At 33.8% G+C, this 16547-nt stretch overlaps 4 protein-coding genes across 10 annotated transcripts in view; 2 read left to right on the forward strand and 2 right to left on the reverse strand.

Moving 5' to 3' along the window:
• Nucleotides 1-230: 230 nt before the first annotated feature.
• LOC105232255 (mannose-1-phosphate guanyltransferase alpha-A) lies at nt 231-2172 on the reverse strand. Its single transcript, XM_011213893.3, has 7 exons — nt 2017-2172; nt 1766-1964; nt 1149-1705; nt 948-1084; nt 775-895; nt 572-715; nt 231-417 (listed from the first exon to the last, which is right to left on the reverse strand). Exons 1-7 carry the CDS (start codon nt 2054-2056, stop codon nt 317-319), a joined length of 1299 nt encoding a protein of 432 aa, XP_011212195.1. The 5' UTR covers nt 2057-2172; the 3' UTR covers nt 231-316.
• Nucleotides 2173-2407: 235 nt separating this feature from the next.
• Nucleotides 2408-6997, forward strand: LOC105232247 (importin-11). Its single transcript, XM_011213880.4, has 3 exons — nt 2408-2592; nt 2674-4731; nt 5678-6997. The coding sequence occupies exons 2-3, from the start codon at nt 2677-2679 to the stop codon at nt 6713-6715; spliced, it is 3093 nt and encodes a 1030-aa protein (XP_011212182.2). The 5' UTR covers nt 2408-2592; nt 2674-2676; the 3' UTR covers nt 6716-6997.
• Nucleotides 6998-7137: 140 nt separating this feature from the next.
• Nucleotides 7138-10803, forward strand: LOC105232236 (protein Cep89 homolog). The gene is made up of 2 exons (XM_011213870.4): nt 7138-7579; nt 7650-10803. The coding sequence occupies exons 1-2, from the start codon at nt 7319-7321 to the stop codon at nt 8967-8969; spliced, it is 1581 nt and encodes a 526-aa protein (XP_011212172.2). The 5' UTR covers nt 7138-7318; the 3' UTR covers nt 8970-10803.
• A 2867-nt stretch (nt 10804-13670) lies between these two features.
• LOC105232219 (uncharacterized) overlaps nt 13671-16547 on the reverse strand; it is a 30362-nt gene continuing 27485 nt past the window's right edge. For 6 of the 7 annotated variants that reach the window (XM_049451223.1, XM_011213859.4, XM_019992667.3 and 3 more), the window contains one exon: nt 13671-16364. In XM_049451223.1, coding sequence (XP_049307180.1) covers nt 16206-16364 — 159 coding nt within the window. In that variant the 3' untranslated portion in view covers nt 13671-16205. The remainder of the gene's footprint in view (nt 16365-16547) is intronic. The other variant, XM_029553206.2, reaches the window with a different exon arrangement.

Below are 16547 nucleotides of genomic sequence, written 5' to 3' on the forward strand. Positions count from 1 at the left end.
CAGCTCGTTTCCCGGACCTACCATTAGATGACTTCGAAAATAATCAACACCAAATTTACCACCCAGCGGGGATTATTCACAGATTATCTCCTGCTTAAGCTCGGAAATGTTCCGGTCGTATCAACTATTATTACAAAAACAATACTTTAGCACTTTGTTTGCAGAAGTATTGTGCATTTCGAAGAAAAAATCGAGAGATACTGCCCAAAGTAAAGACATAGGACCATAAATTAGACATAGAACCAACTTAAAAATTTAATGTATAGAACAAAATGAACTTATTAAAAACTAAAACTTTGAATATTCCAATATTAATTTACAGTATTATTTCATTCTTGAAATTTCTAGACAATTCTTTGTGCGGCAAAACGATGCTATTCAATAAAATTTTCTCAGACGGCACTTGTACAAAACATCCTAAAAAGAGAAAATTATTAAAAATTATCTATATACATATGTACATATATTAGCAATATTAAAGATGAGAAACAAATTATTTACGTCTCAATAGCTTATTTATATAAATGCACGATATTTTACTAAAAATTTTGTAGAAAATAATGATTCTTACCCAATATCGTAATTGAGGGATTAAGTTTACCCTCTTTGTTGAATAGCGGTGGATTTTCCATTTTGGCAAATGGCTTATTCGGATCTGGATCAGACGGAGTACCTTCTACTCTTGACCACTGCCCAATTATGGATCCCCTACCCACTTAAAAATTAATATATATTATTAATTGATATTAATTTGATAAGAACTGTTTAACATACCAATTGAGTGCAATACCAATGTATGATCTTTTATGACTGCATTTTCAAGTATAATAGATTCTCGAATTCGAACGCCTGGCCCAACGGTAACTCCTGGTCCAATAGAAACATTTGGTCCCAGCTAATTTAACGCAAATTTATTATTAATGATAGAAAAATACGTTTGAACTAACCGTTGCACTGAAATGAACTGTGGCACTTGGATGAATATAAACATCGGGGAAAATAGTACACATCAAATTAGAGTCCTGTTCACTTAGCTTCGTTCCAGCGTTAGCCAGCCTTTCTGGGTGTGTATTTTTGTAAAGTTCTACAATAAGTGTTATTGAAAATTACTAAGCTCTCAACCATTTATTTTTAGAGCAAATAAATACCCAAAAAATGGCGATTAGCGTAAATGGCTGAACCAGCGGTTTTTAGTTGGGACCACCAATTCGGTACTGGGATTGCGTAGAGTTTATTGGTACCAGCAAGTGGCGTTAAAACTTCCTGTTCCCATTGTATATGTCCTTGATCTTTGCCATTGGCGCCATTAATTAAACTATAATTTGTGTACTCCTGACTCTTTGAATAGAATACTTCGGCTAAATGAGCAAATATATCCGTGGAACATACGTACACACCACAATTAATAAATGTAGAAACATATGAGCTTGGCTTTTCAACATAATGCGACACTACACCGCTGTTACGATCAAATACTAGGCATCCATAATGCAGCGATTGCTGTCGCGTCGCCTCAGTGCTCATAATGGTCACGAGAGCCGTATCAGCATGCTGCTTATGGAATGAATATAAATCTTGCAAAGGAAAATCAGCGCACACATCACCATTTAAAATGAAAAATGCACAAGGATTTCCGGATCGAATTTGATCGCGAAAGTGGTACATGCCGCCTGCAGTGCCTAACGAGGTAAATTCCTGTAAATATCTGGAAAATACGCAATTATTGAATACAAATGCAAATATTTCAAAATGTTTTCGTTACTACCTAATATTAATATTATATAAATTTTGCATATCACTGACAAAAGTTTCCATTTGAACTTGGGGATAATACCCAATAATAAGAATTTCTTTCAATTCCGGTAAACGTAGGCAGGCTTCAATATGATGCTGTATAATCGGTCGACCGGCTACTGGAAACAAAGGCTTCGGTGTGTCCAAAGAAAGTGGACGGAAGCGAGTACCTTAAATCAAATAAATCGTTTACTTTTTGAGAGTTTGAAATAAATGATTCACCTTTTTGTGGGCCTCCAACAAGGATCACAGCTTTCAACATTGCAAAACTTTATTCGTAACAGATGTACTTCTTATCAATAAAACAGCTACGTGTTGTCTGCCCACTTATTGCTATTCCAGGGTTACCATTTCGTCCGAAATGTTTTATCAGCGCGAAGTAGCTGAATTTGTTTACGTGTGATAAAACCGAAAAAAAATAAATTTGTACATATAATATATGTATGTATATTTACTTTATTTCAAAGTTTACACTTAGATTATACAGTACAAGACTTGTTAACAAAAGAAATATCTACGTTGATTGTAAAATTATTTCTAAGATATTTAATATTTGTCATGAAACGCAGCTAATAACTTTTTGAATTGAACGTACCCAACAATTGAATTGGCAGCTGGTGTCAAATAGTCACCAACATATGTAATTTTAAGCTTTTTGCATACAACTTTTGGTGTCAAAATCCATCAACATCGATATAGAAATTAAAACAAATACAATTGTGCAAAGTTAAATCGATTTCGTGAACAGCCCGGAGCAACTATAAGGAAGGGTTTTAAAAGCGTTAATGAAGTATTTTTGTATGTATTGTAGTATTTTTTTTAATTCGAAGAATCTCGTTTGTCTACTTACACTTTACATATTAAAAATTTAATTCACAGGGGATGAACATAGAGCTGGCTTCTCCCGAGACGATGGTGTGCGAAACATTACGTGCCGCCACCGACCCTAATCATGAGGTGGTTCTTAAGGCTGAAGCTCAGTTGGCAGAATGGGAAACGCAGCCAGGATTTTTTTCTACCCTGGCACGTTTTGCCATGCATAGTGGCAATGATATCGAGCAACATCAATTTCATATTGACTTGAATGTGCGATGGATGGCAGCAGTTTATTTAAAGAACGGCATAAATAAGTATTGGAGGCGAAATGCTCGAAATGAACTGCCTAATGAAGAGAAACAACAAATTCGTCAGGTGTTATTGAAAAACTTTAGTACGGAACCAGTACCACAAGTGGCTTTACAAATTGCCGTGCTTATTGCACGCATAGCCCGCATTGATTGTCCTCGTGACTGGCCAGAGTTAATACCTCAGTTAGTTAAACAGTTACAAATTTGTGCACAAAGTGATGGTGATGCTGGAGAACAACAGCGAGTCTTACTTGTTCTTCATCATGTGATAAAAGCACTGGCATCTCGACGCATGATGGCAGAAAAACGAGTTTTTGAAGAACTAGCGGGGAATTTATTCGTATACATGCAAGAATTATGGGATGCTTTTACAACACTTTTCTTTCATCAACTCGAAACGGCATCTATAAATGCAATATCAACTTTAGAACGTGCACTTTTATCGATGCGAATTTTACGAAAACTTACAATATATGGTTTTCCGAAGCCCTTTAAGGTCGAATGTTGCATGCACTTTCTAGAACAGCTATTTACGCGACTTAAGCAATGCTTAGAGTGTCGCTATGAATTACAACATCTTGGAGCTGAAGAACAATTAATAAGACTAATTGAAAAGTTTATATTGAAACAAATGAAGACGTTAACTGAATTTCAAGATATGCACTCCAGTTCATTTGCGCGTTTTGTTCCTGTTGCACTAGAGTTTAGCTTTGAACATGTCTTCCATGAAGGTGCGCGTTTAATATTTACTGACAATGTCATAAACTTCAGCAACTTTGCAATTCATTGCATCAATCTTATGAAAGGGATAATGATGTGTAATGCTTATGCAAATTCAGTAACTACTGGTGAACATCTAGCAGCTGAACAGGACGCAGCTATACATATAGCATTATCAGATTTTTTCACAAACGAGCGCTTATGTTATATTTCCGATAAAGTTATAACTCATTATTTCTTGTTAACCCAAAATGAGCTAGATCAATGGATGGAAGATCCAGAGGGCTTCGCTCAAGATGATGGCGGGGAGAGCTGGAAGTATGCTCTTCGTCCATGCATTGAATCATTTTTTCTAACATGTTTCAGTCAATACCAGTCTCAAATGACGTCTGAGGTTGTAAAGTATATACGAAAAGCTCAGCAAATCGAATTAACCCCCGCATCTGATCTTAAAGATATGCTTCAGAAAGATGCCATATATAATGCTGCAGGATTAGCTTCGTTTCACTTTTTCAATGACATCGACTTTGACTCTTGGTTTAGTAATCAACTATTGGGGGAGTTGCGGATTGAAAGCGATAATTTTCGAATTCTTCGCAGAAGAATTATTTGGTTAGTAGCGGAATGGGCGGCCGTTAAATTTTCACGAAACTTACGTCCTTTGGCTTACGAAGCATGCCTGCATTTACTTCGTCCAACTGAAGATATGTCTATACGACTTGCAGCTTCTCGTACACTTTCTACCTTAATTGGAGACTTTGAATTTGCACCCGAGCATTTCCTACCTTATTTAGAACCTTGTTTTAATGCACTTTTCGTACTCCTGGGAGAAGCTAGAGAATGTGACACGAAAATGAATGTGTTGACAATAATGTCGTGTATTGTAGAAAAAATGAGTGACAACATTGAACTGCAGGCTGACAATCTAATATCGTATTTGCCACTTTTGTGGAAGGAAAGCGAGGACTTCAATATGTTAAGATGTGCTATCATATGCACATTACAGCAATTAGCAAAAGCATTGCGTGATATACCGGAATCTATGAAGCCATTCCTCTACAACGTTATACAGCTCAGCACTGATCTTCAGGTAATACTTAAAATTATCAAATTCAATTAACTGCAATTGTATTCTGTATATCAAGATTAATGCTAAACACTGATATTTTTGTAAGAGTAATTTAAGAAAAAAGCGATTTGAGCATAATGTAGCGATATATGTAGGTAATGAGTAATAATTCCTATTTCTTTCTTTAAATGGTTTTTGTGTTGCTTAATGAAAACTCAATCCTAATTGTTTAAAATAAAAAATATAACATGGGACATTTATGAATAACGCCGATGGAACTAGCTAAAAAATTTTATTTACAAAAAATTGCAGTTCTTCTAAAGGGGTATTAGATTGTCTTAAATCAAAAATTAACCTAGGAACATGCAGCCTAAAAGGATAAACGAATAAGATTTCAAAATATAATTGGAATTTAAGATTTCAAAAGTTTCATAATAATATTAGCGCTGTGGCAATCAGAAGATGTCAATCTAAAAGACATCGGCTTAAAATTGTTTTATTTTCAGCCTGTGACTTTAGAATAACAGATTGGTCGTTGCGTATAAACTCGAAGATTTCAAAATTAAAATATGCCTCAGTTTTTGCTAAGACCAAAAAGATGTATTTTAATAATATTATAATTAGCTACATTACAGCAGGCAAGCTCAAATATATGGTAAAAATAGAGTTTGAATGTAATGTATGAAGAATAAAAGTACAAATATCATCGATATTTCCATATTCGGCATAAACTTTTTTTTTTTTAATTTAGAACATCCATAGTGATATAATGTTTTTAGGGTATAAACATAAGTGACTTGTTTAATTATCACAATATTCCCATTATCGAGTTATTTCACCAATTTATTCAATTAAAGATTTTTTTTCTTTGGTTGAGACGTTTATTGTTAAAAGTGGATATATTTTTAATGATTAATATTTTTGTTATGTTATTTGTAATTCCCTTTTCTTGTTTTTTTTTTTTTAGGAGCTATCATACATATACCTCATGGAGGAAGGTTTGGCGCTTTGGGTTGCCGTTGTAGAGAATTCGACAGTTATGTCTGCAGAACTACTAGATTTATGCAAAAACCTTCTGCCTATCATTGAAATGTCCTCGGAAAATTTGCGAATAGTTTTGATTCTCATTCAAGCATATATACTCTTGGATGCACATTCATTTCTTGAACGCTATGGAAAGGAATTCGTCCAGTTCTGTGCGCGAATGTTCGATGATTTGCGGCCAGAAGGCATTACATTGATGCTTAAAGTGTTCGAAACTTGTTTAAAGTCAGATGCAAATTATGGATTGGAATTGGTACGACCCGCCTTGCCTTATATTTTTAAGCAAGTGTACCTGGACAAAGAATTTCCTATTTTGATGTCAATGTATTTGATGATGGTTGCAAGAGTATTGCTTATTAGTCAATCGGTTTTCACTGCAGTTTTGCAAGAATTACAGTTGCCTAATGCTTTAGAGACTATACTAGACGTGTGGATACGTAAAATGCCTTTGGTAACGGAAGTAGAAAAACGAAAGCTTTTTGCGCTATCCTTCGCATCGATCTTTACTAATAATTCAATATTAATAGATCGGTTTCCAGCAATTATGCAAAATATTGGAGACACACTTATGGATGTGATGCGCGAAGAAGATAGTGAAGTTGACAATATCAACAGTTCTGATATCGTTGTAAATACACCGCCATGTCCAGCTGGCGAGAAGGAAATCAAATTCTGCGACTCTTTAGTTTTTCTCGATGAACATGACTTGGATACAAGCAATTATTGTATAATGGACGATTTTGACTATAAGACTTATCATTATGATCGCTGTAGACAGCTATCTCTTAAAGATCCAGTACATAAAATTGTACTCACAGAATATTTGGAATGGCAATTAAATACACTGCGAATGCAAATGGGGGAAGAAGCTTACAAACAACTCATGCAATCTGTGTATTCTGGTGTATTGGAGAAGATCGGAAAATTTATAAAACTGAATTTAAATTTTCAATCTAACTAGCTGAAAATATGATATATTTTATGCAATAATACACACATACATATGTACGAATAGCCTTTAACCCAAAGCGAAACGAAGCGAGTCACTAATTTTCTACTTCAATTATAAGATATGACAGTATGAGCTTTTTTGCCTCTACTGCCATTTACGTATCCGTAACGTAAAATAAAATAATTTAACTTGAACAAACTTTTGGTTATTTTTACAATAAAATATTTTTATAGTTTAACTAAAGTTCGTAAACATGAACAAAAATGAACAAAAATACTATATAATTTAAAATTTTTTGTTTTATTTAACGAAGCAAGGAATAAAATAAAAGTTTAATTAAACGCAAAACGGCTTTGAAGTTATTATTAAAGACCTTCATATATTTTGTCTCAATGCAAGTTAATAAATGACATGCATCTACCCCCAAAAAATGCTACATACATATCTACATACACACATATGTAAGTATGAATACATATACATATTTCTAGCATTCACCATGGAGATGTATAATGATTGTTTTGTATACTACTTTCTTGCAATTATTACAGTAGAAATGAAATGCCAGTCAGTGAAGACAATTTAATGTACTAGATAAATTTCTTAATAAATATGACTTCGGTACAAAACGAAATTCAACGCAAACATTTAATCGTTACGGATCTTGACCTCTCTGACTGTCAGCAAATGCAAGAAGTAAAAAACTGTCATGATTCAAATAACAAAGTTCACAAAAAACGTTACTCGGAAAAACAGGTGCATACTTTTTCGGGCAACTTTAATCGACGTTCTCGATCTGCTGAAAATCGTTCTGAGGAACATGAACCCAATATTAAACAAAGCATCCGCATTAACAGTTACTTCAATGAAGTGGTAATATCTAATAACACAACTGTTCAATATTTTCAAATAAAGTGGAATGAGTTTTCTATTTTCCTTACAGTTGCAATCCAAAGACAAACAAATGGAAAAATTGTTGCAACGTTTAGCCACCTTACACAAATTTAATGAACAATTTGATGTACAAAACAAAGAGCTTCGTTCGCATATTCATATCCTGGAGGATCGTATAGAGAGCTTGCAGTTCGAAGTTGCAAATTGTAGTCATTGTCAGGAACTAATGCAACAACGAGATAAATGTTTGACTGAAAATCAGACATTAGCGTCTGATGTATCGATGATGAAGACTCTTGTATATCGCCTTAATGTACAAATTGAAAATTATCAGGATCGTTTGCGCCTTTCTAAAGACGTTACAAACAATACAAATAACACAAGTTCGGATGATGTTGTTCCACATTCGTCTTCTAAATCAACGTGGGAAGAGAGTGATGTACGAACACATTCACTTGCGCCGTTGCTACATTCGTATGACGAAATGATTCGGGATAAAGAACACTTAATACAACAATATAAACAGGAATTTGAACATTTCACAGGGGAACTGAAAAAGGCACTCGAAGAAAATAATAGTCTATTGCTACAAAACGAAAGCTTTCGTCGAGAGGTTAGTTCTTGGCGGGAAGAACGTACCCGATTGCAGGCACAAATCGATGTCTGCCGCGCAAAAGTTGAAGCTCAAACAAGAAAATCGGACTTGGCCAAAGAAAAGTTAATGGAAGTAATGCATTGTTATGAGCAAAAAATGCAGTCTCTGGTTTTAGACCTGGAACATTTACAAGCGGCTTATACACGCTGCAAGAATGAGCTATTGTCGCTCAAAAGTTTCAAGCCGCATGCCACTGATGGCATGGAGCACGATTTACAAGAGTGTAAAGCACTTTTAGAACAGTTGAAAGAGCAGTACAAGAACGAGAAACATATGCTCTTGAAATCTGTTGAAGAGCTTCAATCGCAACATGTAGAAGATAATAGAAAAATTTCTGAAATGATAATAAAAAATGAAACGTTAGAGAAGAGACTGGAAGAGCAGCGCACTGCAATAGAAGAGTTTCAAAATAGTGTAATTTCTTTTCAGCGAACTACCGAAAAAATCAAGCGCTCTAGAGATCGGTTGAAGGCGCGGTTGCGAATTGCATTGCAATGGACCCAAAAAATGGAGGAAGGACAAGTAAATATACAAAATACTTGGGACGCTTTAAAACGTCTTGAAACCATTGTAAAGCATAAAGAGTCACAAGTGCGTGGCCTGCATGCCCGTCATCTGCAAGAGATCGAAAAAATGCAAAAGAAACTATCCCAAAAAGAGGAGACTATACGAACTATACTTAAAGGAAAACTTGTAATCGGCGAAAATCGGTAGATAATAGATGATAGATAGTTATTGCAAGCGAACGAATTGATATATAGCCATCGACAAATTTACTCAAACGATATTTGAAAATGTTATTCACACTAATTAAGCTTACAATAAATTTTCCACTATATAAATATCTACGTCCTTGTAAAAGATATACAAATAATGAATGTTTGCTCAATGAAAACGTTAGATACTGAATAAGAGGCAGTCAGAGGCTAGTGTAATTTTAAGGTTTATACTCTCGCAACATGTTACAACAAAGGAAACGTTAGTTTTGTACACCCAACGGTTATTATATACTATATATATACATAATTGATTAAATATTCAAATACTCAGGTGGCTTTATCTAATGCAACGAATTTCGATCATCTGGAAGACGTTTTGCACATCATCTCAACACATACTATTAATTAAATATATCTTCGATAGAACTTATGTCGGACACATAACCTTGTGTCTTATTGTGGAGCTTAAACGTATAGACGGACAGACAGACAATCACTCGGATTTCAACTCATCTCGCCATCTTATTCATTTATATGTATATGTATGTATATATGAGTATAACTCGATATCTCTCTGGATTACTTTTATATGATACAAACAACCGTTAGGTGAACAAAACTGTTATACTCTGTAGCAACATTTCTTAAGAGTATAAAAATAACTCATATCAGCATATGTATTCTGCTGGAATGAAGCCTTAATATCTTTCACATCACAGCTGCATTTCTCCTAGCAACTATTGTATATACAATGTATAGCAACATATAAACTAAATCAGAAACCGTAACCGGTCAACGGATTGCAACCAACGGAAAAAGATTAGCTAATTCTTTCTAATCACGAAAAAAGATCTTTTAGATCTATTTTAGTTAGATATTTAACTGAATTTTAATCGATCAGTTTGTATAGCAGCTACATATGTATGTATATGATCGATCTGAATAGTATGTTCGGAGAATTTAGCGTTGGCTTGGAGAACAATCCATACCAAATGAAAATATATTGTCTAATAAAAAAAGTTGTCCATACAAGAACTGAAATTTTAATGATCAGTTTGTATGACCGCATTTTCCTAGGCGGTCCGATGACGACCACCCAAACAAAAGAAGATAATTTTGGCGAGAAAAAGGCATATGTACATATGTAAAATTTCATTTCAATACCTTAAAAACAGAGGAACTTCGCGTATATGCAGACAGACAGACGGGCATACCTAAATCGATTCAGCTCATCACGATGATGATTGATATATGAAGTTTCCGACGTTTCCTTCTGGCTGTTACAAACTTCGTGGCAAACTTTATATACCCTCTTCAGGGTATAAAAAAAAACTATTTAATGAAAATAATCAAACGTAACTCTCAAGAAAATATACGAAATATACGACGCCACTTGTTCATACTTTACATTTTTCATATGTATGTATATCTTAATATATAAAAATCACGTGTCACATTGTTTGTTTGCGATGGACTCTTAAACTACTGAACCGATTTTAATGAAATTTTTAACACTGTGTGCAGTTTGGTCCAACTTGAAAGATAGGATAGTTTATAACTCTCCTTATAGTCGCATTATTTATTTATTGCAAATTATTTGTTTATTATTAGCAAAGAGCTATCCACCAGTTGGTGGCGCTAAGAGCGGTATTGAGTGCGGTATGTTACAGTAGATGGCGCTACAAACATTAAAAACATTAAATGAAAATGCGTTGTTTGAAGTTTATATTATTTGAGGTAAAGTTATACGAGTCTATGACTTCCAAAAAAAAATAAAAATTGGGCGGGGCGAAGTTCGCCGGGTCAGCTAGTAATATATAAAAGTCATAACGGGTGATTTTTTTGAGGTTAGGATTTTCATGCATTAGTATTTGACAGATCACGTGGGATTTCAGACATGGTGTCAAAGAGAAAGATGCTCAGTATGCTTTGACATTTCATCATGAATAGACTTACTAACGAGCAACGCTTGCAAATCATTGAATTTTATTACCAAAATCAGTGTTCGGTTCGAAATGTGTTTCGCGCTCTATTTTGTTCAGCGATGAGGCTCATTTCTGGTTGAATGGCTACGTAAATAAGCAAAATTGCCGCATTTGGGGTGAAGAGCAACCAGAAGCCGTTCAAAAACTGCCCATGCATCCCGAAAAATGCACTGTTTGGTGTGGTTTGTACGCTGGTGGAATCATTGGACCGTATTTTTTCAAAGATGCTGTTGGACGCAACGTTACGGTGAATGGCGATCGCTATCGTTCGATGCTAACAAACTTTTGTTGCCAAAAATGGAAGAACTGAACTTGGTTGACATGTGGTTTCAACAAGATGGCGCTACATGCCACACAGCTCGCGATTCTATGGCCATTTTGAGGGAAAACTTCGGACAACAATTCATCTCAAGAAATGGACCCGTAAGTTGGCCACCAAGATCATGCGATTTAACGCCTTTAGACTATTTTTTGTGGGGCTACGTCAAGTCTAAAGTCTACAGAAATAAGCCAGCAACTATTCCAGCTTTGGAAGACAACATTTCCGAAGAAATTCGGGCTATTCCGGCCGAAATGCTCGAAAAAGTTGCCCAAAATTGGACTTTCCGAATGGACCACCTAAGACGCAGCCGCGGTCAACATTTAAATGAAATTATCTTCAAAAAGTAAATGTCATGAACCAATCTAACGTTTCAAATAAAGAACCGATGAGATTTTGCAAATTTTATGCGTTTTTTTTTAAAAAAAAGTTATCAAGCTCTTAAAAAATCACCCTTTAGTTTCACTTTAGCGTTAACTAATACAAGCTATAAAAAAACAGGAGTATTATTAATTTTTGTAATAGTAGCTCCTAGTGGTTGTTGTTGTTATGCGTTGATTGCGAGTATTCCGTTGATTTGCACACAAAATATCACATATTTATGTATGTATCTCCTTTTGATCAGACACGACACTAGTTTACTTGAGAAACAATTTAATTATAAGGGGGAATTTAATTAGTTTTTATTTATGTATTCCCTTCAATCTGCGCCAACTACCGTGGGATTAGCCTCCTCAACATGATATTGATATCATCGGCCTCAACACCCGCGCCGTTAGTTCTGCTTTCTCCAGACTGAACAAAGAAGCAACGCAAATGGGTCTGGCAGTGAACGAGGGCAAGACGAAATATCTCCTGTTATCAAACAAACAGTCGTCGCACTCGCGACTGGCTCTCACGTTACTGTTGACAATCATAACTTTGAAGTTGTAGATAATTTCGTCTATTTAAGGACCAGCATTAACCACCACCAACAATGTCAACTTGGAAATCCAACGCAGGATTACTCTTGCCAACAGGTGGTACTTCGGACTGAGCAGGCAATTTAAAAGTAAAGTCTCAGAATTCCCGTCCTGCTATATGGTGCAGAGGCTTGGACGATGACAACAACCGATGCGTCGACGTTGCGAGTTTTCGAGAGAAAGGTTCTGCGAAAGATTTACCGCCTTTTACATACATACATACATATGTACATATCCATTTTTGAACATTGTAAAATATTAGAAATATCATTTCCACACAGTGGATTGACAGAAATGTACGCAAAAAAACTAAGCTTTTGGCAAAAAAAAGTGCTCTTAAAACTATACCACTGGAATCAATTGAAAATGATAAAATGGCTGTGTTTGATTTTTCAAAATTAAAATCACGAAAATATTTGAATAATTAACTATTTTATTTTACTACTAATTTTAAGAAACTTTTAATAATTATGGTCTTTATTACGATTTTATCTCAATTGCATTTTGTTTAAGGTTTTGCTATTCGGTATTATCTATATCAAATCAACTCGTAAAAAAATTCAGTTTCAGTGTTGTCAAACTTTTGTATCCACTACATGTGACGTGCATATCTTTTTGGTATATACATAAATAGCCAACCAGAAGAACCTTATTTTAGGTACGTGGGAAAATGGGGTAGTATTGAACGGATTTTATTTATTTTTGGTATTACTACTTAATATTAACAAAACACGTTTCATAAAATATTTTGAAAATCTTGATATGATGCACCGCAATTAAAGAAACATGCTTATTTAATTTTACTAAGACAGCTCACATATTCGCCGATATACGCACTATTCAAACAAAGTTTTATCCCGATATATTATTGATTTGTATTCTGGATAGTGAAAAAAACAGATGGAATTTAAAATTGCGTTTTGTGGAAGATATACATAGTCCAATTTTTGTTATCATACTCTGACTTATTTAATTAAAAATATAATATAATATATATAATATACAATATAACGATTTTATATATTGCTTTGTCGTTATATGGAGAATAACCCGTCATAATCCGATTTCATTCATTTTGCACTTTTATAGGGGGTGCTGTAAAAATATGTGTGCTGAGTATGTTATTGATTAACTTAAGTGGTTTGTGTAATGTTTTCCAAAATATTTTAAACCATAAATACCCTTCTCAAATGCAGTCTGTATTACCAAACAACAGTCTTGCATCTTTTTGTGGAGCTTATTTATGGCACTTTATAGGTTTTCAATTAATTACATTTGTGGGCAATGGTCCAATCGCTCCCATCTGCAACTTTCCTTGTGTGCCAAGGAATATAAGTATGTACAAAGTTTAATCAAGATATCGCTTACACAGACGGACAGACAGATAGTTATCCATACCTACCTATTTATAAAGTATGCCAATTAACTGATTATATTTAGAAGTTTGCACACAAACTTATACCATTTATTTAAATTTTAATATTATTTTGTACATTAGTCAACATTTAACAGTCATAAAGCGTCTATACTCTTAAAGAAAATGCATTTAAAATATATATAAATGTACATGTACACTAAGTACCTTATATTATATAACAGCTCAAATATGCATATATAGAAATATAATGTTTGTATAAGTGTGTATATGTATGTATATTTTGATAAGATTGGAAGATAGTCTTTAACACTGTTTAAGTCAACGCCATAGCTACCAAAAATTTTGTTTATATCATATATTGTATTCAGTAAAAGAAATTGACAATATAATAAGTACATATTCTATACGTACTTATGAATCCACTTTCATCGACATATCATTGAGAATTTGAAAAAATTAATATCATTTGATACAGTCTAAAAAAATAATTTTGTAAAATTTCCGTATTCAACAAAGGAAGATGCAATTTTAACTGAAATTGACGATCGCTGGGAAAGCAATTAAACTTCTTCGATCGTATTTCCACCATTAAAAAGTTTCTAAAAAAATATCAAATTGGAGTCAGCTAAAACAAACATGTGGTGCCAACTCCTTAAATGCAATGGAGCAGAAGGCAAGTATTAAAGTATTAAGTCAGTAAATGTTACTAATAAACAAAATACAACATGGAGGACTTTATTTAACAATATATAATCTAATTCAACATGTTTGACCGTTTTCAAAGAATCATAACCTCTTGTACAATTTTAATTATTACGTCTTTTACTTTTTTTGTATCAACAAGAGATGCTGTTCGATACTGGACACATCAGCATACTCTACTTAAAGTATGTAATTAATAAATTCATGAATTTAATTAAAATTCCTAAAACACAATAATTTTGCTACTGCATGAAGAAAGAAAGAAATAAACCCATTTGTGTTAAAAAGTTAGCTATAACTTATTTGTTTGAGTATAATTTTATTATATTCTAAGTAGTTGTGTCAAATTCAGATAAAATACTATTATAAACATCAGTTGAGCTTCTAAAATATAGTGTATATACGAGTAGATAAAATATAATATAATATGGATCAATAATAGCGTTAGTCAAGCTGCCGTTATAGAACAGCCCAATATGACATACTTTGCGAGTGAATATCGACTACCTATGTATATAGTTGAGCCATTTTGTGTATTTATCGAACATCATTATTATCGAATGCGGTAATGTCCAAATTAAGATACTGATCTTAAGCTCTTCTTTGCGCTATTTTGAGTATTTTGGAATTTGAATACAATGAATGTAAAAAATACAAGGTGTTTTCCAAAGTAAACAGAACTATTTTATTCAAAATAGTGCCCTTCTGTTTCAATACAGCTTTTTTCACGGTCCAAAAGCATCTCGAACGTGTCTTTTAGCTCGTTGGCCAGTATGGCCGCCAGTATGCTGGTGCAAGCCTTTTGAATGGCCTATACGTCTGCATAACGCTTTCCTTTTATGGGCAAATGCATTTTTCCGAAAAGGAAGAAGTCGCACGGTGCCATATCAGGTGAATACGGGAAGTGGTTAATGGTTAAAAGTTGATTTTTGGTCAAATAATCGGTCACAAGTAGCGATCGATGAGACAGCGCATTTATCGGCTGCTTTTTGATTGGCTCACACGTTGATCGTCATTTATGTCCTCACGACCCCTTTGAAAACGTTGAAACTATTCGTACACTCTGCTACGGGATGGGCAATCATCGCCATAAACTTGTTTCATCAATTGGGAAGCTAGATTCAAAACGTCCTGTTTACTTTGGAACGCACCTTGTATGTATTATTATTGAACGTTTCTAACTGAACAATTTACTAAAATGGCTCTTAAAGAAATCTTTGCTTTTTATTTAGAGTTAAGCTTTACATATAAAAGTAATAAATTTTTTTGAAAGAAATTATTATTCTCATACTCGAGTATCAAGTATCTGAATACAGTCGCATTTTTGTATGTTTTATTATAAATAGTATATTAAAACATATTTATGTACATATATTATCATATGCAATACAAGTATGCTTGTGTCAATGTATTGCTCATATTTGTTTCAACTGGTAAAAACAGTATCACAACTGTGTGATATAATTTGGCAATATGTAGGTACATTGTCATTAAACGTTGTAGGTAGATTGTTGATATACGAAACAGTTTGTATAATTTTTAAACAATTCGTAAATTTTCATTTCGTTTCTTGCATTCGTTATATAAATATTTAGTGATTCAGTTGCAGTAGTTGTAAAGTTTATATATTTCCAATTTAGAATTGACAGCACAGCTAACAGATTTGCATTACAGTTCATTCAACATTTGGCTAAAACTTATCTAAGTATAAATACATATATTCTAAGTAATAGTCACTGTTTTTTGAAAATAAATTTCACCCAATACATACATCCTAAAACATATTTTTTATACTGTTCCATAGAACATTCACACAATTTGCTTTCCAATGAATACGTTTACTATGAATACTCCGCTCCATGTAGTTGGTATTATTTTCTGATACTTATAGAACATGTAGATTCTCACAGCTTTTTGATTTGGATATATCGGTAAGACATATCTTTTGCAGTATTTCCTTAGCCATATTCAAAGATATGTGAGTGCGAGAAGCTTTCAGCTTCGATGACGTAGCTCTCTTTTCTCGTTTTTCTTTCAAACGCATCTACAATAGAGATATTTGGAAAAAAATTAGATGGAATTAGATTGCCCTTAGAAAATATATTTCGGGTCACACGCTTACATAATATAATTACTCCCCACTCCATTACTTAACAAAATAAAGCAATTGGTTTTTTTACTAATGTTGTAAAATTTCATATGTAAATTTATAAATGGAAAATTTTGT

Source organism: Bactrocera dorsalis, chromosome 3 (assembly GCF_023373825.1).
Source record: "Bactrocera dorsalis isolate Fly_Bdor chromosome 3, ASM2337382v1, whole genome shotgun sequence".
NCBI lineage: Eukaryota > Metazoa > Arthropoda > Insecta > Diptera > Tephritidae > Bactrocera > Bactrocera dorsalis.

Excerpts from the sequence above, each read along its gene's own strand:
- LOC105232247 (XM_011213880.4), top strand. The coding sequence starts at position 2,677 with ATGAACATAGAGCTGGCTTCTCCCGAGACGATGGTGTGCGAAACATTA. Across the intron at positions 4,732-5,677 it reads AGCTCAGCACTGATCTTCAG|GAGCTATCATACATATACCT; the intron begins GTAATACTTAAA and ends TTTTTTTTTTAG.
- LOC105232255 (XM_011213893.3), bottom strand. The coding sequence starts at position 2,056 with ATGTTGAAAGCTGTGATCCTTGTTGGAGGCCCACAAAAAG. Across the intron at positions 896-947 it reads CAGTTCATTTCAGTGCAACG|CTGGGACCAAATGTTTCTAT; the intron begins GTTAGTTCAAAC and ends GCGTTAAATTAG. Across the intron at positions 418-571 it reads TCCCTCAATTACGATATTGG|GATGTTTTGTACAAGTGCCG; the intron begins GTAAGAATCATT and ends TTCTCTTTTTAG.
- LOC105232236 (XM_011213870.4), top strand. The coding sequence starts at position 7,319 with ATGACTTCGGTACAAAACGAAATTCAACGCAAACATTTAATCGTTACG. Across the intron at positions 7,580-7,649 it reads ACAGTTACTTCAATGAAGTG|TTGCAATCCAAAGACAAACA; the intron begins GTAATATCTAAT and ends TTTTCCTTACAG.